Source organism: Bos mutus, chromosome 19 (assembly GCF_027580195.1).
Source record: "Bos mutus isolate GX-2022 chromosome 19, NWIPB_WYAK_1.1, whole genome shotgun sequence".
Taxonomy (NCBI): Eukaryota; Metazoa; Chordata; class Mammalia; order Artiodactyla; family Bovidae; genus Bos; species Bos mutus.
Window position 1 is genome coordinate 20,584,426 of NC_091635.1, and position 26,689 is coordinate 20,611,114.

A 26,689-nucleotide genomic window follows, 5' to 3' on the forward strand; every position below is an offset into this window, starting at 1 on the left:
GAACAATTACAGTGAATCAGATTGGCAACTTTGAGTGATTTCAGAAGTAAAGTCAAAATCTTCCTTCTGGGCATTCCTGAATAAAGCCTAAATTTGACCCCTGATCATCCTTCCTGGGTTGCCCACTCGCCCCTGCTTTTGGGGTAAGTTTTGGAATTTCCACTCTTCTGCTGGCTCCGGCAGGCTTGTACAACTTGACCTGCCTCCCTCAACCCTAGTCCCTGTCTTGAGAGGATTGCTCAGTGCACCTCTCCAGAGTGGGGTCATCAGAATCCCTTCCTTAAGAACTTGGGTTTGAGACTGGTGGCTTCCGGTTCTCTGTCCTCCTGCCTTGTTGGGGAGAGAACAAAGAAGCAGATGCCTCTTCCAGTCCCTGCTCTACTGGGAACCCAAGAGCCATACCTGTGTCTTTATCTACATTCCTCTTTTTTTTTTTTTGCTTTTGCTTTATCTCATTTGGCGTATGTGCTTACTGACATAGTCCTAACTAGACATCCCCTTAGCAAAGGTCCCCCACTCCAGTGCTCCCCACCGCCACTTCCCCTCAGGAGTGAGCCTCGAGGTCAGAAATCCTTCTGTGAAAGCTGAATATTTTTTAAAGCAACAAAGTGCTCCCAGGGCCTGTGCTTAGCCTATGGGTACAGGAGGGGATGCAGGTCTAAATTTAGGGCCCCTGGTGGCTTAGGACACTTCCATAATGTCCTACTGTGGGAATGTAATTTTAATGACATTGAAAAATAAACAGCTCGAAGTTGTATATTAGTTATTAGCTTCAATTACCTTTGATTCCTAGAGGATGCAACCTTGTGAACAGGGCCGTGTTATGAATTATGTCTTGTGCACTGGCTCAGCTGGCAGAGGATACACCTGTCCTCGTCTGGATGGTGAGATGACCAGCAGGAAGATTGAAGCACTGCTCCTGGAGGGTACTGAGGCCCTACAAGACACCTCAGTGGACAGACCCCGAAACTAGCAGCTTTGGTGCCTCAGGACAACCTGGACAGCTCCCCCTCTGCTCCCTGGGATGTTGGCCATGGCCAGGTACTTCATGGGAAAGGCTGCCAGCCTTAGTCCTGGGATGTTAGTTCTCCTTGTGACTTCCCTGCTGTCCAAAAATTTTACACCCACTGCTTCTGCACAGAAAGTTTATAGGAAGTGAATTCTCCAGGGAACTGTTAGAGAACCAGCTCTTACACAGGTATAATGGTCCATCGATAAAAGCTAGAACTGCAAAGCTTGGATTCTGTTCACCTGAGTACCACCTGGGGCATGGCCAGAGGAGGGAAGGGGGTGACTCCAGCACAGGGCTGGGATGGGGGATGTGTCACCTATGACCAGGCTTGATCTCATTTTACTTACCCCACACACATCTGTTGTTGTCCAGTCACTCAGTTGTGTCCAACTCTTTGTGATCCTATGGACTCTAGCACGCCAGGCATCCCTGTCCTTCACATTCCCAGTCCCCACACATTAAGTAGTGCTTTGCAGAGCCAAGTACTGTTTCAGGCTCTTTCCACATCAGTCCTTTAATCCTCTTAACCACCCAGTGAAGGTATAGGTTGATGTTATAGCTTCCTTTTACAAACGAGGAAACCTAGGCAGGGGAGGTGAAGTAGTTGGTTCAGGGTCCTACAACCCATAATAAACACATCCTGGAGAACTACTTCTCAGTGGGTTTTAGGTCATTGACTCATATTTAAATATGCATGTTTAAAGAGAAAAGAAAATAGGGACACTTTCAAAGAGGTTAAGGAATCATCTCCAAATGAATTTTTGTGTTTATGTGCAAATTTGCTTCATTTTTAAAAATCTTTGTTTATTTGTGTATGGCTTCACTGGGTCTTGGCTGCTGTGTGAGGGATTTCTCTAGCTGCAGTGTAGGGGCTTCTCTCCTTGCGGAGCACGGGCTTTAGGCGCAGGGTTTCAGTGGTTGCAGCACCTGGGCCCAGCCTTCCGTGTGGCATGTGGAATCTTCCGGGACCAGGGATCAAACCTGACTCCCCCCACACACCAGTAGGTGGATTTCCAACCACTGGACCGCCAGGGAAGTCCCTGCTCTTAATTTTTGAAGGTTGTAGACTTACACAGGCTCCAACACTCACCTGGGCCAGACTGACATAGGGAGGGAATTAGGCAGGTGTGCACAGTTGGGAGTATAAACCCAAGACTTCACATTTTAAGGGTTAGAGGAAGGGGCCAGTTCCTCTCTGGAGATTTCCCAGGCTGACTGCTACAAGGTTGGATGTCCTGAGGGTCCCTGTTGGGCCTTCAGAGATCAGTGTTCAGGAAAGGGCCTTGGGTGGGAAGTTTAACTCTGGAAATGAGAGATGACTTGAGAGCAGATATGTTAAACAAGTGAACATGCAGTGCATTATGGGACCTGGGATTTCTGACGTTTTCAAGCACGTTTACAAAATGATTTCGGTAGACACCTCTCTGAGGGAAAGGTTGTCACTTTTCAAGTGTCAAGTAAGTTCCTTGTCACTTGAATGTTAATGAGCTGGTAGGAAAGAAAACTCTTTTAGGCCCTTCAAAGGAAGCCGGAGGCCACGCTGCAGGACACCCAAGGCTGGGAAGCAGTTTCTCACTAGAGCCTTGAAAACAACCAAAACTGAGTCTACGAGCATTCGCATTTATTTCTCTAGGACTGTCATCAGTTCCTCACAGAAGCCAAGTGGCCGCAGAAGGTGCAGGATCCCTGACCTACACACCCATGAGGGTAAATGCAAAAGGGTGGGGGCTTGGCGGCGAGGCCTCTGGCTTCGCAGGGCGCGGAAAGGCCTGGATACAAGAGATGCTCCTTTGCCCTCATCGCATCAGTGGGGTCCACACTGCACAGGGATGCCCCCGTCCCTCCTGCCGCCCCTTCCCGGAAGCCCGCCTCCCCGCGGGTCTAGCCCTGGGAGCCGCCGGTTCGCGCGCTTCTTCCCGCCTCCAACGGCAGCTGGGCACTCATTTTCCCGGCGGAGGTAGCGCGTCCGCCGCGCCGCGCACTGCGGCATTCAAGATGCGCTGACGTCGCGGAGGGCCGGCAGTCGGCGCGGAGCGGCCGGCGCGCGCGTGCGGGCCCTTCGCTGGTTAGGCTGGCGAGGGCACAAGGCCGGGCCCGCGAAGGGCGGCGGCCGGGCGGAGCCGCACCCTCGGAGAGGCCAACGCGCAGACGGGCGGGGATGGGGGGCGCCGGGGCCCGCACCTCTCCCCGGCGCTCGCGCGGCCCCGGGAGTGCTCAGTGACGACGACGGCGCCGCCCCTGTTCGGCAGCGCCGAGTCCGCTTCCTCAGGGAGCCCGCTTCGTCAGGGAGTCAGCGGCCGGCGGCGGCCGGCATGAGGAGCGGCCGGGGCCGGGCCAGGCCTCGCTGACCCCGGCCCTGCGCGGCGCTTCCCGGTTTTTGCCCGGCCTCTCGGCATGAGCGCCCGCCCAGGCCCGGGGCCGCGGCTGCCCCAGCTCGGCGGCCGGCGGGCGCGCTCGGGGCCGGCGGGCCCGCGGTGCTGATCGCCGCCCGCCCGCGCCGACCCCGGGGCGCGGCCATGGAGGTGGTGGGCGACTTCGAGTACAGCAAGCGGGACCTCGTGGGACACGGGGCCTTCGCCGTGGTCTTCCGGGGGCGGCACCGCCAGGTGAGCCCCGCCTCAGGCGGGGCTGCGGCGGCTGTGAGGCTGCGGCCGGGGTGGCGCGGGGCCGGTCCGGTCGCGCTCGGACCCTCCCCGGTGGCGGAGAATTGCAGACCTAGCGGAAAATGGACAGGTGGCCCGCGAGCCCCGGGCTTCCCCAACTCAGTGTCGCGTTTCCCCGCGCGGAGCCCCGACCGCCCACCCACCTTCGTTCCTGGGCTGGGCGGACGGCCGGCCGTGGGGTGAGGCGGGGAGACCCAAATCGACCCGAGAGCGGGCTCAGCTTTTTTTTTTTTTTTCTTTTTAAGCTTATGCTGTTTTGAAAACAGGCTCCCAGCAGGTTTTAGAATCTAAAGAATTCGGAAAGGCACCTCAGGAGTGGAAATAATCCTAAGAGAGTTTGAGCCAAGGGGCAGGTCTGAAGAGGGCTGGCTGGCCTGGTTGCTCAGCCTGTAAAGTAGTAAATACAATATTACCGAGTTTTCCTTTATCGTGAGAATAACTTAAAACTCAAGAAAGAAAGAAAAAAAAAAAAACCACCACGAATCGTTTAATCCTGCCTAGCTGTCAAATCCTATTTTCGGTTAACTGTTAACCATCTCCCAGCTTATCCTCCATAACTTTTAAGTCGTTGTAGATAAAGTGTGTCCTTTTTTTTTTCCATTTATTGCTAGTTACTACGGAGGCTTCATATTTATTTTTACTGGCTGTCTTGTGGGACGTTAGCTTGCTACACCTTTGTAAAATCATTTTCTTGTTAGAAATTTGGGTTCTATTTTCTCCTGGTGCTATTACATGAATTTGCTAAAAACATCTTTATGCTTATAGATTCTTTTTTCTTTGTTTCTCTTCAGTTGTTTCTGTGGAATAATTTTCAGGAGTAATTGTTTTTCCTTTCCAGAAAACTGATTGGGAGGTAGCCATTAAAAGTATTAATAAAAAGAACCTGTCAAAATCACAAATACTGCTTGGGAAGGAAATTAAAATCTTAAAGGTATGTTTCTTTATGGGGTATTTCATACTAGATACACTAGAGTAAAACTTAAATGAACACAAGATGACATCCTTTCCAGTTTGGGTAGTTGACCCCAAGTTTGAGAATGTTCACCTGTTGCTCTCATTTTTGCATGCTCAGTTTTTTGAAACATTGAGTACTTGCAAGCTGTTTTTAAGAATAGATGCTTGCGGCTCTTGGTCAGTGCTTAGAGGGATTAGATGAAAACTGATTTTAGCTTCTCATCATTCCTTTCCCTTAGTTATTGCGTTGTCCTTTGAGAAGAGGCAGGCATCTCTTGGAGGTTTCCCTCGTGGCTCAGATGGTAAAGAGTCTGCCTCCTGTGCAGGAGACCCAGGTTCAATCCCTGGGTGGGGAAGATCCCCTGGAGGAGGTCATGGCAATCCACTCCTGTATTCTTGCCTGGAGAATCCCATGGACAGAGAAGCCTGGCTGGCTACAGTCCATGGGGTTGCATGGAGTCGGATATAACTGAGTGACTACCACTACACACAGGCCTCTCATGCATTATTTCTCTCTTTTTCTGTTGATTCCTTTCTTGTTAAATATTTTTTGGAGAACTGGGGGCAGTTGTAATCTATTTTCCTTATAAATTGAGCAAAGTTATTTTCCTTGGAAGTTGTCTTTTTAGATCACTCATAAGCAGAATTATCCAAGTGGGATGCTTTGAGGGGGGAAAGGAGTCCATGGTCAAATAAATGTGGAAAGTCATGTTTACTTAATACTTCTTGGAGAGTCACAAAGCCCTTGATTCATTATAAAGAAATTCGAAAAAAATATGCAGTGAAGAAATAGGTTTAGGTGTGTTTAATCCCAAAGTAATATAAACATGGAACCTTCATCTAACGTTCATCAGAACTGCTGTTCTGTGGACAGCTCTTGGGTAAGAATTATAGCTTGTTGAATTATATTTTGTTTTCTTTTAGGCAAATAATGCTTTCTAAAAGCAGTTTGGAATTTTAGGCCTTTCTTGTTAGAAATTATGTATTAAATCTAAAAGACTAGCAGTAAAATATGTGGTCATACTGACCTTTTATTTTGTAAATGAGAATAAATTAGGACAGTGAAAAAATGTTTGCCCCAAGTAGTTTGATCAGGCACATTTCTTGTTATTCTTAATTAGACTGAATTGTTTTAACTAGTAACAAAAGTGTAGTATACTAGAAATAGTATAAATGGATATAAATGTGTGTATATACTTAATTTTATTTGCATATTGAAAAATTACAATTCTTAAATACAAATATTTTGAATTCTCAATTTTCTTAACAGGAACTTCAGCATGAAAACATTGTAGCACTCTATGATGTTCAGGTACCTTATTTTGGATTTTCAAAGAAATATATGTATGTTTGTTAATAAAGAACTTAATAGAAATTTTTTCCATTTCATACAAATTTAAATGTCATCATAGAAATAGAAAAATTGCTTTTTTCTTGTTGAAAAGATATATAGCTGGAGTTGTGTGTTTATTAAGAATTTGTATAAAATAGTATAGGGCAAAAGGATAAAATAATGTGCTGCATAAGTAAACTTACTGATAAATGATAATATGCTACAGTAGTGTTGTTTTAGGTCAAGTAGAGAAATATTGACGTGAGATCTGGCATTTCTGTGATGAATGTAGAAAGGACTATTTTGGGCTATTGAAAAACCAACTAGAGCTTTTTTTCTTATTGCAGAAGCAATGTTTGCTAATAGTGGTGATATTAGGCGATAACATGGCATGATAACAAGGAAACTGCAGATTCATCACCTGGATTTGTTCATGTTGATTGCGTACAGTAGAGTCATATTATTTTTGGAGGTGGGAAGGCTGGATTCTGAAGTTACATTCTAAGGCAACATTTCTGTATAGTCAAAATCACCCTTGGAAATCCTTTTCAAAAGCCCAGGTTTAGAGAAAATTCCTGCTTATTGGGTGGAGCACCAGAGCAAGTAGTTGGCTTGTATTTAGGGGCCATATTGTGTTTTAAAATCCTTGGATCCTAGAATCACCCTTGCTAGTGGTATTCACCTGATGGGAACTCCAGGAGTCTGATCCTGAGGGGCGGTGCGTTCAGCTTTTCCCTCCACTCCTTCCACAGCCAACCAGGTGCTTGATGCACATTACTCTGTTCTTTTGTTTTCTTAGTCTGGACAGTGGAATTCCAGGAAGTAAATGAGTGTGTTATGTGATTCTGCTATTTTATTTCTAGCTAAAACCATTTCCCTATACACTTACATTATTCAAATTCATTCATTTTGTGAGGTTCCATGCGGTGAGGTGCTGTGTGCCAGGCATTTGTAAAACAGGCCTTGCTCTCAGTGTGATTAATTTTAGTGGGCTCTTCTGTATGTCCTTTAAAAAATAGTTATTTTTTATGTAGTCATATCATACAGCAAAGTATTTATTTAACTCTACCCAAGTTGTAAGATGTTTAGATTTTTCCCATTACAAAAAAATGCTCCAAGGATAATACATAACTTCTGAAGATACCTGATTATGTCTTGTGAGTTCAGTTTCTAGAATTGGAATTATTGGGACAAGTAGAACGATCAGGTTTAAAGTTTTTGATGTCAGTGTGTGATCTCCAAAAATACAACAGATTCCATATACAGAACATGTATACTCTGTGGGTATATTTTATTACCTATTTAAATAGATACAATTCATTCCTTCATTTGAGAAATTCAAAGCAGCCTAGAAAAGGGAAAAACAGTTAAAGTCAAAACTAATCTGATGTCACAATCCCTATTGAAATGCTGGTTCTCCTCAGAGCTGTTTGTGTAGTTGTCTGAGTTTCTGTAGATAGAGGGCACCACGAGGTACAAGTCAGTGCCTCGTGTAAAAATTGGTAAGTAATATTAACTCTTCTTTGCCTGTCTCTTGAGAGGTACAGAAAACGCTATCAAGTTCAGAGTTGATTTTGCTTTCAGGGTGGAGAGTGTAGTTAGATTTTTGTCTGTCGAAATGAATATTTTAAAGTACTGGCTTTGGCTGCAGAATGAGATATCATTAGAGAGAACATGTTCCAGAAACCAGAACTGTGAAACAATTGGAAATATCAAGGTGACTGCTGAGAAATGTTTACTGTTTTGTGCATTGTGTACTCCTGGAATTAATTTATAAAAATAGACTTCAGAACTCTTGGTCAGATGAATATAATCTTGACGCTTGGCTGTTGAGTAGACAGAGTTTAGATTTGCTCGCTGGATTCTGATTGGGGTACAGGGTGTGGGGTGCAGAGGCGGGTGCAGTCATTTTATCCACTGGAGACGAGCACCATTCACACTGGCCGCCACTTGTGGAGGTCTACCTCAGACTTATGTGCACTTTGATGAACTGAGAACTTTTGACATTGTAGTCCTCAGGTTTCACTTTAGATGACACTTAAACACATTTTCCCTAATTACAAAAGTAATATATGCTAACAGTTTGAATGGGGCTTCCCTAGTGGCTCAGCTGGTAAAGAATCTGCCTGCAATTCAGGATACCTGAGTTCTAGCCCTGGGTTGGGAAGATCCGGTATTCTAGCATGGAGAATTCCATGGACTGTGTAGTCTATGGGGTTGCAAACAGTTGGACATGACTGAGCGACTTTTACTCACTCACTCACTCACTCACAGTTTAAATATTCCAGCATTATCAAAATGAATAAATTAGAAAAGATATGGCACTTCCCAGGGATAACCACTGTTTGTTATATTTGTTTTAGAGTTTTCTAAACACATATATGAATCTATAGTCATGTAATACAGTGGGAGGAGGCTGGGCTGGGCATAGGCAGGTCAGCTTCCCACGCAGATGCAGCCTCTGTGAGGACCCGACAGGAAAGACAAGAGTGAGGACCTGGAAGAAGGGATGTGGCAGGAGTGCTGGGAGTGGAGGGAGTGCTGGGTGATGTAGGGGACGGTGGAGGGCTCACACGGGATGGATCGCTAGTCCAAGGATGGTGCAAAGCCGTTCGGAGGGTGATATCATGACTGCTTTTGAAAGATACATATCTTTGAGTATTTTGGGCATGAGGTAAGTATTGTCAGCTGGGAATACTTCCCTGCATGAATGTCAATGGTCTGGAAACATCTACCTCTTGTTAATTTTTAGTGTAGTGAAAAAGAGATTCGTTCAATACATGATGCTGGCAAACTGAGACATCTGTCCTCATCATTTTTCCAGAATAATTTTCAGTGACTCAAAAGCTTAAATATATAAAATAAGCAGTAATGATCTTAGAATAATATTTATATGACTATATGTAATCTAAGAGCTAGAAGGGTATTTTATTTATTTTTATTTTTGGCTGTGCTGGGTCTTCATTGCAGTACGCGGGCTTCTCACTGCGGTGGCTTCTCTTGTTGCTGAGCACAGGCTCAGTAGTTGTGGTGCAAGGGTTCAGTTGCTCAGCAGCACATGGGATCCTTCCAGACCAGAGATCAAACCTGTGTCCCCCGCATTGGCAGGAGGACTGCCAACCACTGGACTACCAGGAAAGTCCCTAGAAAGGTATTTTAAGTCAAGATAAACTCAGAAGCGATAAAAGTAGGGACATAAAAGTTTTGAAAGACTTATTTTATGTCAGATGATACAGCCATAAATGGGTGAAATTTTCATAAACAAGTAGAGAAAGGTAAATTAAGGTGAAAGATGTCACTTCTCACCTTTCCTATTGGCAAAAGTAGTAAGTGCAGTAATTCTTACTGGTGTGATTGAGGAGGAGATGTGTCACTGGTACAAATGTCAGGCTTTGGATATGATTTTTGGAGTGTGTGACGACACTTTGCCTCCACCCTGAGGAAGAGTCTGGGCATTACAGTCCAAGTACTCCCAGTAATGCAGGTCAGCGTGTGTTCCTTATCTGCATGGGTCCTGCAGGGGCTCCTGTTTCTGTGCGTGAAAGACAAACCCCGCTATCCCCGGTCTCCCCTTCTCTGCATGTTGCTGCTTCTGTTTTGTCTACTTGGGCCTCCTGTGGTTCTTGGCCACTTCCCCCTTTTCCTCATGCCGAGGGCCTCCTTCCTGCAGGGAGATTATATGTGCAGGTGGATCGCCGTGTCTGTTGTCTGCGTAGGTACACCTCAACCTTCCTTATGTCTTCACTCAAACGGTATGTTTTCAGGAAGCTTTCTTTAGCCACCCTAAATGGAATTGCAGTCCCCTCCCAACCCTGTTTCTCCTCCTTCCCCAAAGCACCTATCATCATCTCCAGGCTCTGTGTACTTAATGCTTTTGTTTGTTGACTTGCTCCTGACCCTCCCTTCTTAGAATTTAAGATTGGGGAGAAAAGGATATTCTACTCTGCTGTCTTACTGCTGTACCCTCGGGGCCTGGACCAGTGTCCTGTTTATAGTAGGGAGTTAAAAAGTCTGTCATTGAGGAGTATCTGCCAAGGATGTTAGAGCTGCACATCCTTGACTAAACAACCCAGAATCCTGGACATCTATCCGAGGGCCATAAAAGCCTGAGAACTAGAATGTATGTCCAAGAAACAATACAGCTTTGCTTATAATGGCCCAGACTGGAAACAAGTGATGTTCCTTGGTAGGAAACAGCTTAAATGGTGATATAGTCACACAATGACATATGACAGTTAGGAAAAAGACTTGTGCATATGCATTTGACTTGGATGGATTTCTTTGGTATATTATTGAGTAAGGAAAGCAAGGTTCAGACATTTATATGTGATATCCCGTTTTTTCAAAGTAAAGTGTGTTTGTGTGTGTGTTTAGCTTCTGATTATATGAGTAGGAGAAGGGTATGGGGTTACATACCAGACGTAAATATTGGCCAGCTGTTGAGGTGAAGATAATCAAGCAAAAAGGTGGAAATGTATTATATTACAGTTAAGAATCCCAGCAAGTACATTCTTCCTTCAGGTGTGTGTGGGCCGGTAGGACAAAGCATCCCAGACCATGTGTTTCAGAATCGAGACTGCACATTTAGTGTTGCTCTTCCTTTAGTTCTTTGCATGAATAGACTTGAACTTCTTGATGACTACATTAGCCATTTAGTGTCATTGAAGCTGAGATGCTTATGTCAGTGTTTAGGGGATTTTAAATTTCACTTACTAATGGATTTTGTGATTTCATTTTACTTCTTTAAAATGAATACATATACTATTTTATTAACAATCATTATTTTAAAATTTTTGCTTTTTTTTTCTCTAATCTAGACCATGTATAATATGTTTACTTTTCAGGAATTACCCAACTCTGTCTTTCTGGTGATGGAGGTAGGTAGTATCCAGGTTTCTTTTTAATTTTTTTCTTTTGATTAATGCATACCTTAAAATTGACAGGTTATTTGAAATTTGAATTAATAAAGTTTCAGTGATTTAGATTCTATTTTATAAGGAATATAAAATTTTAAAATGTTGATTCTATGATTCTTATAATTTGTTTGGGACTGGATTTATAATATTACAAATGTATTTTTAATTAAAATTAACTGATAGGATTTCCATGGTGATCCAGTGGTTAAGACTCCAAGCTTCCAATGCAGGGGATGTGGGTTCGATCCCTGGTCAGGGAACTGAGATACTATATGCCATGTAGCCAAATTAAAAAAAAGAAAGCTGATAATGAATTGAAATAATCTTGAATCAGTGTCTTATTTTAATTACTTTTTGTTTTGTATATCAGTATTGCAATGGTGGAGACCTGGCAGATTATTTGCAAGGTAATTTTTTGACTTTGTCAGTGGTCAGTATAGTACTATAGTGTGTTTAATCTTCATTTACTTCTGAAATATGCTACCCTTGTTTTCTGTACGTGTATAGAAACATCCAATAAATATTTGTATATGTTTAATTGTGGTTGCTTTGCTGCCTGACTGTTGTGTGTTGTGGTTTTACTCCTTTGCTTGTATATAAGTACTTGTTTATGTGTGCCTTTCTCTGACAGTTTGAGAGGTGAGGTTTCTCACCATCAGAGAAAAACCAACAAAATTTCTCTTCAAAGGATTCTAGTTGGGGGCTGGCAGTGAACCTTTAGTCTCTTTCATCTCCTTAAAAAAAAAAATAGTGGGAGAATATGTCCTAGGATGTGTTTATTAACATGAATGTTGCTTGTAAATTTTAAAAGATGTCGTAAGGGATTCAGGGTAACCTTGACATTATTTTGTGGCATAGAGGTAAGGTTTTAGTACTAGATGTTGCTTGAAATTCCATATATAAAGTGTGTTCGTGTTCAGATCAAATTGTGTCCCTCCAAAGTACTTTTTAAAGGACATTAGATGAAGTCAGCACCTACTTGTTCACCCTTGAAAGTATATGGGAAATAGGCAAAACAAATGAATAAAAAAGTAGTAAAAGGTTCATCTCTCAGCCTAAAACTGCTGCTGCTAAGTCGCTTCAGTCGTGTCCGACTCTGTGCGACCCCATGGACTGCAGCCCACCAGGCTCCCCCGTCCCTGGGATTCTCCAGGCAAGAACATTGGAGTGGGTTGCCATTTCCTTCTCCAGTGCATGAAAGTGGAAAGTGAAAGTGAAGTTGCTCAGTCATGTCTGACTCTTAGCAACCCCATGGACTGCAGCCCACCAGGCTCCTCCATCCATGGGATTTTCCGGGCAACAGTACTGAAGTGGGGTGCCATTGCCTTCTCCCAGCCTAAAACTAAGTCATGGCAATTGATCGTAAAAGCACTAAGACATCAGTAGATACACTCAGAAAGGGTGTGGGCAGTTTACAGGAGAGAAGCAGTGTATTTTAAATGTTCAGGTAAACAAGGAACAATAAAAAATGAGATTTTAAAATCTTTAAAATATAAAATATTGCTGAGATTTCGAAAGCCATGTAGAAATAATATATAGAACACAAGTATTTCTCCTCCTCCCCATAGTTAAAGAAATTCTAAATACAGTTGAAGCTCCTGAGGGCCCTTCTGTAGTCCTACTCCAGTCCCTCCCACTGAGAGACCACCATTATTCTGAACTCAGGAGGTTAGTCCATGTGTGTTTTTTGTATTTTTCCTGCTGCTGCTGCTGCTGCTAAGTCGCTTCAGTCATGTCCGACTCTGTGCGACCCCATAGACGGCAGCCCACGAGGCTCCCCCATCCCTGGAATTCTCCAGGCAAGAACACTGGAGTGGGTTGCCATTTCCTTCTCCAACGCGTGAAAGTGAAGTTGCTCAGTCGTGTCTGACTCTTCGAGACCCCCTGGACTGCAACCCACCAGGCTCCTCCGCCCATGGGATTTTCCAGGCAAGAGTACTGGAGTGGGTTGCCATTGCCTTCTCTGGTATTTTTCCTGAGATTCTCTCAGATTATGTCAGTTTGGTAAAAAGGTTTTTCAAAAAGTCATTTGCTAGTAGATAAAATTCAGAGATGGGCATTTTTTTCTCTATTGGAGGAGAGGAGTTAGAGCTAGAAAACACCTTGCTTCTACCTTCTGTTAACCTCTGAATCTTGAGATCCTTGACTTCTTATCGATCCAGGTAAAAGCCCCTTTCCCCGGGGTCAAGCTGAGGGGCACTTAGCTATTTCACTTCCTTGTCGGAATATCAGTGTTCTTTTCTAACAGAAAGCCTGTGGGCTGACACAGGTGCTGATGCTGCTGTAGCAGGTTTGTTAGCTTCCTCAACAATCTATATGTGATGTTGAACTCTGCTTTGGATGTTCTGGAGCAGTAGTGTTAGATCAGGAGAGCAGGGAATGAAGAGCTTACCTGAATGTTGGGGTCAAGACAGGCAGGCTGGTTTGCAGTAGTTCCTTTGTTATGTCACTTAATTGCTGGTCATACTTAATGGTCATACTTAACCTCTCCCCGTCTGCCACTTGAAGAGATGTGTCGAATAACTTAGGTACTCAAGGCATTGTCTAGAGCTGTACTGTCCACTACAGTAGCCACTGACCACATGGGGCTGTTGAGCTATTGAAAGGTATGCTGTGATATGCAACACACATTGCATTTTGAAAGAAAGAGTGATTATATCAAGATTTTTAATGTTGATTATAGGCTGAAATGATATTTTGGAAGTACTAGGTTAAATAGATATTATTTCACCAGTTTCTTTTCATGTTTGAAAATGTGGCTACTAGGAGATGTTAAGGTATGTATAAGGCTCACATTATGTTTCTGTTGGGGAGCATTGATCAAGAAGATCTGTCAGAGGTCTGGAGGGCATAATGCCATTAAATCACAAGACACCCATTTAGTCCTTGTATTTGCTTTGATAAAGTGCCTTTCACATCTTCAAAAGATAAAAAACAAATTCTTTTGATTGCAAGTTAAAATAAGGGAAGTTGGAAAGTAATTGGTAAGTTGTACTTTAACATTATTTTTAGCAGATAGCTTCAGTTTGGCAGCCACGGCTGAGCCTGCCCTGTCAGGGCCAACTGCTCAGGAGTTCATCCGTCTGAGAGTTTTCATGTTGGCTGTGCCTTTAAAATGTTAAGCTTTTACCAAGAGAATTTCAGTTTGTGGGATTGTGTTGAGAGTAGGCATTCCGTGTTCATAGAAATACGTGAATTTCTACTGTAGTTTGTGCCCAGAAACAGCCTAAATGAGATCATTAATTTTTCTGCACAGAAACAGTGTTAGAATTTGGTCTCTGAATCAGATAAACTTGCATGTATCATGGGGCAAAGATACAAGTTCTAAGCAGCTGCAGTCATTGACAGTAGCAAAAGTTTTCTAAGCCCTAAAATGAAAATGTAAATGAATGAGATGGAAAAAGCCGTACCATCCATTTTTATTGCTTCAGTGTAATTTAAAATGTTACAGCAGTAAAGCTCCAGTTGTTGATTTGCTGCTGCTGCTGCTAAGTCGTTTCATTTGTGTCTGACTCTGTGAGGCCCCATAGACAGCAGTCCACCAGGCTCCCCCGTCCCTGGGATCCTCCAGGCAAGAACACTGGAATGGGTTGCCATTTCCTTCTCTAAGGCATGAAGGTGAAAAGTGAAAGTGAAGTCACTCAGTCGTGTCCAACTCTGTGGGACTCCATGGACTGCAGCCCACCAGGCTCCTCCATCCATGGGATTTTCCAGGCAAGAGTACTGGAGTGGGGTGCCATCGCCTTCTCCGCCAGTTGTTGCTTTGACCCTCCCACTAATGTGCTGTCATCGTTGCGTTCATCTGCAAGGGAAGTGTCAGTAGAGCTGGGAGAACCGGGAGAACGTACTCCAGAGTTTAACAGTGTTCATTCATCTCTAGGGAGGGGAGCAAGGAAGCTTTCACTTTTTGTATGTTTTAATGCATTTGGATTTTTCTTTTTAATAGTGAGCATCAGGGAAAGAACCCCAAGGAATTTTTAAAAGCAGATGAAAATAGCCCTCACAGAAAAAAGTATTTGGTAATTTTTAAACCATGGGGATTTAGTTCATTTGAAGATACTCAGTTCAGTCGCTCAGTCGTGTCTGACTTTTTGTGACCCCATGGACTGCAGCACACCAGGCCTCCCTGTCCATCACCAACTCCTGGAGTTTACTCAAACTCATGTCCATTGAGTTGGTGATGCCATCCAACCATCTCATCCTCTGTTGTCCCCTTCTCCTCCCGCCTTCAATCTTTCCCAGCATCAGGGTCTTTTCAAATGAGTCAGTTCTTCGCATCAGATGGCCAAAGTATTGGAGTTTCAGCTTCAGCATCAGTCCTTCCAAGGAATATTCAGGACTGATTTCCTTTAGGATGAACTAGTTGGATCTCCTTGCAGTCCAAGGGACTTTCAAGAGTCTTTTCCAACACCATAGTTCAAAAGCATCAATTCTTTGGTGCTCAGCTTTCTTTATAGTCCAACTCTCAAATGCATACATGACTACTGGAAAAACCATAGCTTTGACTAGATGGACCTTTGTTGGCAAAGTAATGTCTCTGCTTTTGAATATGCTGTCTAGGTTGGTTATAACTTTTCTTCCAAGGAGCAAGCATCTTTTAATTCCATGGCTGCAGTCACCATCTTTGGTGATTTTGGAGCCCCCCAAAATTAAGTCTGTCACTGTTTCCACTGTTGAAGATATTAAGGACAAAATGTCACTCATTAAAATGATTTTAAAAGTAATATTTCACTTGTTCAGTGTATTAGTGTTATTTCTGTCTTTCCTAGTTTTAAGTGCATAAGAGAAGGTTATAAAGAACATGTTCTAGAGTTGTATGGGCAGAAGTATGTTCACAGAGACTCTAAAATGGGGTCGACCTAGGGATTGAACCTGGGTCTCCTGCATTGCAGGCAGATTCTTTACCATCTGAGCCAAAGAAGTCAAAATGGGGGCCCGGATATTAAATACCTAATGTAGATTGAAGGAATTGGACTTTTGACTTTTAGATCCACTGTTATAAAATACACATTTGTGTACTGACTACCTTGTTTCCCTGGTGGCTCAGATGGTAAAGAATCTGCCTGCAGTGCAGGAGACCCAGGTTTGATCCCTGGGTCGGGAAGATCCTCTGGAGAAGAAAATGGCAACCCACTCCAGTATTCTTGCCTGGAGAATTCCTTGGACAGAGGAGCCTGGTGGGCCACGATCCAGGGGGTCACAAGAGTTGGTCCGACTGACACTTTGCACTTTCACTTTACCTTTGAGTACTTATTACATGCCAGGTGTTTTCCTTAAGTCTTTATGATTAAACGTGCTGTCTTGTTTGAATGTTGCAACAGCCCCACATGGTTAGTCTGTTTTCAGTTTTCTGTAGAGGAGTTGGCACAGAGGGGTCAACTTCCATGACTGTGCAGTGAATATTAGTAAGTGGAAGAACTGGGATTTGAACAAAGGCAGCCTGACTCCACATCCAGCCATGCTCTGGTGTGCATGTGTGGGCGTGGCTGTTTGCTGGATAGCGATGACTCTCCAGTCGTGTCCCCACCACCTCTTGGTAGCAGTGAAGACGCAGCTTCTTACAGGTGTCTTTGGTTAGGAGAGGTGCCTCTGGGAGGTGAAAAGGAGACAGGTGTGGGCCTCGGCCCCCTGACAGGTCCAGTTGGAGGTAATGCCTTAGTCTCGCCAGCCAAGCATATCACGTGTTTTTAATTTGTACTCAGGTAGTGTTTGGGGTTAAATATGGACATTTATCCCAAGTACTTGATGTGAAGGGGACTTATTTTTGGCTTGTGGAGGAAACTCGCATTTGCTAAGCATCTGTTGTCATGCTCATTCTTCCCAGTAAAAGTGGGAAAAGAAAACCATAAAGGATCGCTGATGAGAATAGAAGATATAAACATAAATCAGTTCTCTTTACAATAAGTTGATTAAAATTTTTGAGATATTTGATACCTCTTCATAGACTTAAATTGTTAGAGTAAAAACAATGAGAAAAAGTGAATTCCCATTCCTTACTCCCACAGATGAGACTTGGTTTTGTAGGCTTAAGTGTTTATGGAATGCCTTTTCTCCCAGCTAAGGGCACGCTCAGCGAGGACACCATCAGAGTGTTTCTGCATCAGATCGCAGCTGCCATGCGCATCCTGCACAGCAAGGGCATCATCCACAGGGACCTCAAGCCCCAGAACATCCTGCTGTCCTACGCCAGTCGCAAGAAGTCCAGTGTCAGTGGTATTCGTATCAAAATAGGTATGTGGCTATGTTGTTTCACTCAAAGAACACTTTTGAGACTCAATATTCTTAGGTAATTTTAGTTCAGTGAGAATGATGAATTTTGTTGAGACACTTTTGAGATTTTTGTTCTGTTCACTGAAGTCCATTTGGATGTGGGAATGCTTTACATTGTTGGCAGCAGGTGCTAAATTTCAGAAAGGGCTGATGGGCCTGCACCAGGGCTCCGAGTAGGAATCTCAGCAGGAGATGCTTCTCTTCATCAGATGGAAGCTAACACACTGCGTTGCTGGCAGCAAATTAATACCCTGATTCTTTACAGCTCATGGGATTTTAACCTAAGGGATCTGAGAGACCATTTAGTTCAGGCTTCTTATTTGGAAGGTTTTTTTTTTTTTAGCTCACTCAAGGCAGACATGGCTCAGATGGTAAAGAATCTACCTGCAGTGTGGGAGACCTGGGTTCGGTCCCTGGGTGGCGAAGATCCCCTGGTGAAGGAAATGGCTACCCACTCCAGTATTCTTGCTTGGAGAATCCCATGGATAAAGGAGCCTGGCGGGCTGTACAGTCTATGGGGTCACTAAGAGTTGGACACGACTGAGAGACTAACACTTTAGCACTCTCAGGATTATTTGAAGCACTTGGTAATGCTAGATTTTTTTTTAAAGCTGTTCTCATGGTTGTTGGAAAAACAATTTTTTACCAGTATTTTAAGAAATGTCTGTTATTATATAGGTTACATCTGGTATCTGGAGGAGGATGAAAACAGCTGAAACTCTGTACCTGGTGTTGATATTTTAATGAGAGCTTTATTAATGAATCATTTACTATTATTGGCATTTTCTCTTGCAAAGCGAGGAACTCCCTTCTGGGTTACAAAACTGGCAGAGCAGCGACCTGTGCCATTGGTGGCTACTACCATTATTTAACTTGTTGAAAGTGAGGTGGCCACTTCTTTCTTTGGTGGACAGTCTAAGTCAATAAGCTTTAGTTTCTCATAGTTCTTTTGTGCCTGCTTGTAACTTAAAGAATCATGGTCTGTGTTAAGTGTGGGCAAAGGTATCATTTGACTTTCTCCCTTTTATTTTGTGAAACAGCTGATTTTGGTTTTGCTCGTTACTTGCATAGTAACATGATGGCTGCCACACTATGTGGGTCCCCAATGTACATGGTGAGTGTTTGCATCCTTTGTGTTTACAGCAGGAAGCATTGGGATTTAAGTATAAAGCTTGTTTCCAACTAAGATGTGATTTTTATCATAGTCTGAGTTTTTAGTATTTACAAATGTTAATTATATTACTGAAATGCTGTAATACACACGTCTTTCGCTTTAGCCTAGTGGACTATAAAAGTCATCTTTGCCCATTGGCATTTATTTTTTTAACATGATTAGTTATGGTAGAAATCTTCTATTAGATTAAATTAGAAATAAAAATTGATGAAGTATGGTCATGCTATACATGATGTGTAATTTTAGGAATACTTAAAAAAATCTTTTGGGGCATATCTTCACCTATAGGTTGTAGTCATCCTTTGCATGTTGTCTCTTTTGACAGGATCCCTATACTATAGAAATGTTTCCCATTCATGTCACATGTAACAGCTGAAAAATCTTACTTTTCTTCTTTATCCTCTCCTGTGGTTACTGTCAGGTCTAATAGGGTAAGGCTGTGACACTTCTGAACTAATGTGAGGTGGTAAGCCTGGAAACACCTTGATTCTGGAGCTTCAGAATCCTGTGAAGTAAATGAACCTAATTCAGTTTGAATTTAAAATAGGTTTATGTTCAGTTAGGGTTTCTTCTAATGTAAAATCAACTTTGAGATCAAGGGAACTAGTACTCAAAGTTCAAAAAAATTTTGTGTTAGGTTTACTTTTTCTTGATCATAACCTTACTGCTTATATAGTAAATCTTATAATTTAATATAATTAAATGCTACTTTGCACTTCTCGAGTGTGAAATCAGTTCAGTTTTGAACTTACAGCCTTGAGGATAGAGAGAGTACTTGGGCTGATTATTAAAGGAAGTTGACCCAGTAAGAAGTTTACTAGGAACAATAAATAAAAATGTTATGCCTAGAAAATAAAATGTCATTGTCATTCAGTGTATTTAGCATTTCCAGTCAATGCTTGCCTTGATTGATGGTAGTTTTAGAAAGCAACATCTAATGAGAGGGGAGAAAACAGCTGTAACGAAGTATCAGAGACTTTTTGTTTGCTTTTAAGACTGTTTTTATTATGTTTTGCCTAATAGATTTTCTGCTATTTTAGAGTTTTAAGTGGCGGAAATAGGACTAATGTAGCAAACATTTGTGTGCCTACCATCCGCATTGGACAGTTAACATTTTACCGTGTTCACCTTGGTCTTCTTTTAGAGGAAATGATATATTTCGAAAGTGGTTCATGTACCTTCTGTAACCCGCCCTTCTCACTCTCCTACTCTCCCATCCCAGAAGTAACCCTGGTCCTGGGATTGGGGTGTACTCTTTGTTACTATTTTAATGCTCTTTGTGTATTTTATGTGTCCATACTATTATATAGAAATATTTTCTTTCTGCAACCTGCTGCTTTTCCTCCAGTGTTGTTTTTGGGACTTGCCAGTAAACCTTAGTGTAAGAATGTGGGTCTATATTGGTTGCAGTATCATTTGATTAGGGCAGTATCACAGTGTGTTGTTTTTATTGTTGTAGTTTTGTTAGGAGTGTGATCTTCTCCAGTTAACACATGCAGGTCAATTATGTAACTGACATTATGCACGTCTCTTGAATTGCTTTCTCCCCAGGCTCCTGAGGTTATCATGTCTCAACATTATGATGCCAAGGCCGACTTGTGGAGCATCGGGACAGTGATATATCAGTGCCTCGTTGGAAAGCCACCTTTTCAGGTACCGTGACTCTTTTCAGGTATACTTAGTTCGAGGCTCTTTTCATTTTGCAGTTGCCTTTGACTTATAAAATGGGGAATGCGGTTGGCCCTTGAACAGTGTAGGGGTTAATACTAGGTAATACTACGTTCTCCAGCTCAGGCTTACAACCCTGTGGGAAATAGGTGTGAATGGTGATATTAGCGCTTCCTGCTTAGCCTGGATTTGGGGTCTGGGAATCCGTGTGAGGGCGGGGGCAGGTCTGGGAAAATGGGTAACAGCTCTCCTCCTGCCTCTCCTGGAGGAGAGGTCATTGTTTAGGTTTTACACAATTTATCTTAGGTAGGTCTGCCTCTCCCTTAACATTCTGTCAGAAAGAGCTCTTCTAGCATATGATCACAATGATTCTTCTTGAGTTCATATTGGCCAGTTACAGAGACAGTTTTTTAAATTTGAGAACTAAAACAGAGAGAAATAATTTGCCCAAGATGGCATTAAAAGTCAGTGACACAGCAGGTTGAACACTTGATTTCCTAGCCTGGTTCAAAGGCAGAGGCAACTTCAGTAATTCAGCAGCTCTTACAGGGAGGCTGCTGTGTTGTGTTCTGGAGAGGCTGGAAAGGAGCACTTTCTTAGTTCTCTGGCTTGACTCCCTTGAAGGTACGTTGCACCTGACTTCACACAGCACACCTGTTGGATGGGCCATGTAACCTCCAGAGTAGTCACTCTTCTGAGCCTCAGGCCTCTCTGAGAATCTGACCTCAGAAAAATACATTATGCCCAGATGTGCAGAATCTGTACAGTGTCAGAGGTGTTAGAAGTTCCTTGTGCCCATCGATGGCTCCCTCAGGAGTCCATGGCTTTCAAATTCAGTCTCTATTCTATTGCAAGAATATGAGCATCCATCATGTAATTTGGAGTTTTTGCACTTGGTTTTTTAGGAAATTAAACCATTTTCTTCTTCTTTTTTTTAACAGGCTAATAGTCCTCAAGACCTAAGGATGTTTTATGAAAAAAACAGGAACTTAATGCCTAGGTATGTGTCTTGATTACACTGGGTTTTACTTTGTCAATACTGTGTTATTTATCTGAATTCTGTGTGTTTTATGTATGTTTTTCCATTATTGCATCTTTTTTCCAGTTAGCAGTAAAGAGAGCATTCATTTTAACAGGAAATTAGAAAGCTACTAGAGCATCATGCATGCCCATGTGCTGTGCCATTTTCTTTCTTTTTAAAATGTTAAGTTTATTCAGAATAAAAACCTATAGAAGTTATGTGTGTTTTTTTGAGAGAAGGGAGGGAAATGCAAACAGAATAGATGGGTGTAAAGCAGAAAGTGGCTGGGCTTCCCCTGCTCTTACGGAGAACAAGAGTTTGCTGTGTACCTTTTGAAATTTTTTTTCTTTAGAAATATTTTTGGTGTGAGTTCTCTTTACATGTTTGACTGCTTATTTATGTGTATATATTCTGTTGTTCAGTTGCTAAGTTGTATCTGACTGTTTGTGACTCCATGGACTGCAGTATACCAGGCTTCCCTGTCCTCCCCTATCATCCGGAGTTTGCTCAAATTCATGTCCATTGACTTGGTGATACTATCTAACCATTTCATCCTCTGCCACCTTCTTCTGCTTTTGCCTTCAGTCTTTCCCAGCATCAGGGTCTTTTCCAATAAGTTGGGTCTTCACATCAGGTGGCCAAAGTATTTGAGCTTTAGCTTAACATCAGTCCTTCCAATGAATATTCAAGGTTGATTTCCTTTAAGATTAACTGGTTTGATCTTGCTGCTGTCCAAGGGAGTCTCAGGAGTCTTCTCCAGCACCACAATTCAAAAGCATCAATTCTTCAGTGCTCAGACTTTTTTATGGTACAACTCTCACATTCGTACCATGACTACTGGAAAAACCATAGCTTTGATCATACAGAATTTTGTTGGCAAAATGATACCTTTACTCTTTAATAGGCTGTCCGGGTTTGTCATAGCTTTTTTCCCAAGGAGCAAGTGTCTTTTAATTTCATGGCTGCAGTGAAATTTAATGCACTGTCCATGGTGATTTTGGAGCCCAAGAAAATAAAGTCTGCTACTGTTTTCCACTTTTTCCCCTTCTATTTGCCATGAAGTGAAGCCATGAACTTAATTTTTTGAATGTTGAGTTTCAAGTCAGCTTTTTCACTCTCCTCTTTCACCTTCATCAAGAGGCTGTTTAGTTCCTCTTCACTTTCTGCCATTAGAGTGATGTCATCTGCATATTGATAGCTTTACCGACAATCTTAATTCCAGCTTGTGATTCATCCAGCCCAGCATTTCGTGTGATGTTCTCTGTGTATTAGTTAAATAAGGAAGGTGATGATATACAACCTTGTCGTATTCCTTTCCCAATTTTGAACCAGTCTTTTGTTCCATGTCTGGTTCTTACTGGTGCTTCTGCACACATATAGTTCAGTACAAGTTACTTTGCAAATTGTTCTGTGGCTATTTTTAACTTATGTATAGCATTTGTTTGCAGACATTTGTATTTATTTAAGCTCTACCCTTTTCCAGGCAGAATTGGAGGTTGCTCTTTGTTTAACAGAGAACTCTGTAGCAACTCTCGGTGCCAGGTTGAAGTTGTGTTAAAACTCAAGGTGGCTGTGCTTCTGAGAGGCTTTGTCCTGCAGATGTTCTGACAAAGGCAGTAAGAATCTCAAGACAAGAGTCTTCCCAGACTGATGCTGCTTCTCAGAGGCAGCTGCTTAGTGGGTTGTTTCTCTTTTAAGGAATGAGGCTTTATCATGGTTGTCTTGGTATAAAATGTGGTATTTGTGAAACTGCATATACATTTTCATTTACCATAATGAAAGCAAAAGTTGTGTAGTTAATGTATATAAACTCACCACTTTAGTGTTTTTTTTTTCCCCTCCCCTGCAGCATTCCCAGAGAAACATCACCTTATTTGGCTAATCTTCTTTTGGGTTTGCTTCAGAGAAACCAAAAAGATAGAATGGACTTTGGTAAGTAATATTTTCAAATTTTGTATCTGGTTTCTAATTTTGTGTATTTTGAAAAGTTTTTTTTTTCTTAATTTATGTTTTATTGAAGTATTGTTGATATACGGTGTTTTTTAGTATCTGATGTACAGCCAAGTGATTCTCTTATACACACATATATATTCTTTTTCATTATGGTTTATCACAGGTTGTTGAATATATTTCCCTGTTATACAGTAGGACCTTATTGTTTATCCATTCTATATATAGTAGTTCACATCTGCTAATCCCCAACTCCCAGTCCCTCCTTACCCTCCTTTCTCCTCTTGGCAACCACATGAAAAACTATTTTTTTAAGATACTGTAGAGGTTTCAGAGGAAAATGAAATTCATTTTTACTTTTCTTTCTATCTCTGTGTTTTTCCTTTTTACATATTTTGTAAATGTATGGAAAGAATAACAAATATTTAATACAATCAATAATTTACAAACTATTATCCTGTATGTCATTTCATTATTGGCCCATTTTTCTCATGGTTACTGGGCAATGTCCATTTAATTTCTTTCTTTTAAAGATAGAAATATTTACCAATTGCATGATCTAAAGTTTAATTTCAGTTTTTATAGAAGTTTCAGAAAAGATATATCCAGATTATTTCATCTTACTCCCTATACAGAAATTGTTAGAACTACTTTCTACTGAGGCCATGAACTGAGTGCTTCAGAGAGTAAGGTCATTTAGACTAAATCTGAGTTAATCTCACTCCTGATCTTGTATTAATCCGGCAAATTTCCATGCTGTGCTATTCTCCTTGTCCACTCTGTGCTATTTAGTAGCACATAATTTGGAGACCTAATGATAAATGAGATGGTCTTTGTGGGCTTTTAAAGAAATAATGAAATAAATTATACATACAGGAAAAGAGAGTAAAATAATAAACTTTCATGTACTTACCTACCTATTTATCTTTATCTAATTAGCAGGCTTACTGTGTAGGTTTTATCCTTGGTGAATAGCTGAAGGAACTAAATCAAATTAATAGCTTTTTTAAAAACGTGAAACCAGCTGTAGGAATACTTCTTCTGGGATAGAAGGATGGAATTTACAAATGAGCTGCCTAAGACTTCTTGTCAGGACAGTTGACAGCCGTAGTTCACATGTGCTTAACGAGGGCCTGGCTGCGGTTCTGTGTTGTCGTCTACTTGAAGACAGCCATGCAAGAGGACAGATCCACTTTAGTCATCTTGGTGGTACTGTGTTAGTAATGGGCATTTGGAGAATTCACAGCCATTACTTTTAAATTTTCATTGATTGAGAACTACTTACAATTTGATGATTTTTATAGATGATTTACAAAAATAACATGCTGTTACATTGAAAGGAAATTGTGTTTGTATAAAGAAGGTAATAATAATTACGAGCTTCCTTGGTGGCTCAGTGGTAAAGAATCTGCCTGCTAATATGGGAGACCTGCGTTCTATACCTGGGTTGGGAAGATCCCCTGGAGAAGGAAATGGCAATCCACCCCAGTGTTCTTGCCTGAGAAATCTCATGGAAAGAGGAGCCTGGCGGGGTCTATGGGGTTGCAAAAGAGAGTTGGACATGACTTAGCAACTAAACAACAGTAATAATTATATATGATTTCAAGGGTACTATGTTGACTACATTGACAAGATCAACCTGTCTGCCAAAATCAACGTCAGTTTAAAGGTTGCATTCTCATTTTCATTACAGAAGCATTTTTCAGCCATCCTTTCCTTGAGCAAGTTCCAGCAAAAAAATGTGAGTACCCACTTTTTACATTTTTACTAAACAAGTAAATGCAACCATAAGGAAAAATTAGTATTTGATATCACGAAATTAATCTTTTATGTGCTTCTCAAGATTTCATTGGGCTTTTCTTAAATACCTATAGTTGTGTTTATTTAGTTACAGTTCTGTTTTTCCTTCTACATCCAAGTTGAAATAGTTCAGTAATTGCTGTGTTGTTAGTGTCATCCATGGGAGTATGTGGATGTGAATTTCTGGTCAACATGAAGCTGTGGCAGTTGTGGGTTTTTTAGTGGACGACTCACATAATTACACTCAGTAGCCTCTCTTCCCCTGGTGTTTCTCCCCAGCCTGCCCAGTCCCGGTGCCCATGTATGCCGGCTCTGCCTCTGGAGGCTCCTACGGCAGCTCTCCGTCCTGTCGTTTCGTGTCTCCACCAGTAAGTCCTGGGGTTCTTAGAAGTGACTGTAGGGTCTGTGCTAGTGCATCTGCTCACAGACAGAGCTGCAGATATGTTATGGGTGTTCTCTTTATGTATGGAGTTCCCTAGCGCGGCTGAGGCCTGAGCAGGGAGACTTGTTGCTGAAGATCCCAGTTTGGAATCTGCCCCTACCTAGATGTGCACACTTCAGCAGAACACAGTACCTCTCAGGGCTGCCTTCCTCTGAACCAGGAACACAGTGCTCTCACCTTTTCATGCTCAGTAAGGTTGGGAAGGGTTTCACTGTGACAGGTAGATAGGTAGCTTTGTATTTATTTTATGAACGTCATAAACATCAGTCTGGAGAGTTAGTGCACACAGAACTCCAGTGGTAGAGGAGTGCCCTTTGGGCCTGAGACCCTGTCATCATGGCAACAGGCCCTGTGAGCTGCTCCCCTGCAGCTCCCTCCCTCCAGACTCAGTGCTTCTTCCTGGTCCTGAGAACGCCTTCCTCCTGCTTTGCTCCTCCAGGTCTTTCCCTCTTCTGTGCTTTCCTGGACTTTCCCCCACATCTCTCTTGCTGTCTGAGAGAGTTGTGACCTTGAAACTTTTCACAAGTCAAAGTCCAGAGGCCATTGTGTCAGCCTCTATGGGCATTTTTCAGATTGGCTTGCAGACACGCATTTCTTGACTTCTGCTGGCAGTGGGGCTGGGGAGCTGCACAGGAAGCTGGCTGGGGGTTAGCAGCCTGCTGCTCAAGAGTCTGGGCTTGGATATGTCCACATTCGTGACTCACCATGTTGCCTGCGACAGGTGACTCAGTCTCTTTGAGTCTGAGTAAAGTGAGCATAAGTTACATGCTTCATGGCATTTTTAAGGATAAAGAGGAAAAGCACTGACCGCACTGCTCGGCACATGGTAATACTCAGGCAGTGGGAGGTGCTGTTATTCCTGTTTTCCAGGGAGACCCTATGGCCCCTGGTGAAGGCAGAGGCTGGAGCAGCCTATGGCACATGACTGAGCCCTAACACTGACAAAGCCCTTCTGCACAGCCTGCCAACTCAGACCAAATAGAAAGGCAGAGGGCTAAGAAGACTTACGTTATATTCCCGTGGATTTAAAGACTAAGAGGGAAAAAAAGTGTAGTATATTTCCTGTTTCAGTCTGGAATAAAGAAAAACACTGAATATGGAATGAGTGGGAAGAGTTTGAGGAAGTGCACTGTCAGGGAGAGACTGCAGACTGTGTCTGGCCCTGCCCCTTGCCCCTGTAACCTGCTGGGAAGGTCAGCTCCTCATCTGTAACATAGGCCTGGTTACCCTCTGGTTGCAGGGTGGGTGGCAGTATGTGGTGGGTACATGATGACTGTAGCTGCCGTGATGGAGCATGTACGTGATGCAAGGTGACAAGCGGTGTGGAGAGCACAGTGTGTGCTGGAGAGGGGAGGGCAGGGGAGGACCTGGGTATGGGGAGGCCTCTGGGGTGGCTGGACAACCATGGGAGGAGACAGAGAAGGGGTCACCAGGGGAATGCAAGTGGGAAAGTGCTTTGACAGGACAACACATGTTGGGTTTTTTG

At 42.6% G+C, this 26,689-nt stretch overlaps 1 protein-coding gene across 6 annotated transcripts in view; it reads left to right on the forward strand.

Moving 5' to 3' along the window:
* Positions 1 to 3,045: 3,045 nt before the first annotated feature.
* Positions 3,046 to 26,689, forward strand: part of ULK2 (unc-51 like autophagy activating kinase 2) — a 59,329-nt gene continuing 35,685 nt past the window's right edge. For 3 of the 6 annotated variants that reach the window (XM_070389575.1, XM_070389577.1, XM_070389576.1), the window contains exons 1-12: positions 3,046 to 3,618; positions 4,514 to 4,606; positions 5,900 to 5,941; positions 10,807 to 10,839; positions 11,249 to 11,285; positions 16,936 to 17,109; positions 18,189 to 18,262; positions 19,874 to 19,975; positions 20,932 to 20,990; positions 22,861 to 22,943; positions 24,655 to 24,702; positions 25,041 to 25,129. In XM_070389575.1, the coding sequence (XP_070245676.1) occupies positions 3,529 to 3,618; positions 4,514 to 4,606; positions 5,900 to 5,941; positions 10,807 to 10,839; positions 11,249 to 11,285; positions 16,936 to 17,109; positions 18,189 to 18,262; positions 19,874 to 19,975; positions 20,932 to 20,990; positions 22,861 to 22,943; positions 24,655 to 24,702; positions 25,041 to 25,129 (924 nt within the window). In that variant the 5' untranslated portion in view covers positions 3,046 to 3,528. Of the gene's footprint in view, positions 3,619 to 4,510; positions 4,607 to 5,899; positions 5,942 to 10,806; positions 10,840 to 11,248; positions 11,286 to 16,935; positions 17,110 to 18,188; positions 18,263 to 19,873; positions 19,976 to 20,931; positions 20,991 to 22,860; positions 22,944 to 24,654; positions 24,703 to 25,040; positions 25,130 to 26,689 lie in introns of those variants that run through there. The other 3 variants (XM_070389578.1, XM_070389580.1, XM_070389579.1) reach the window with 2 other exon arrangements.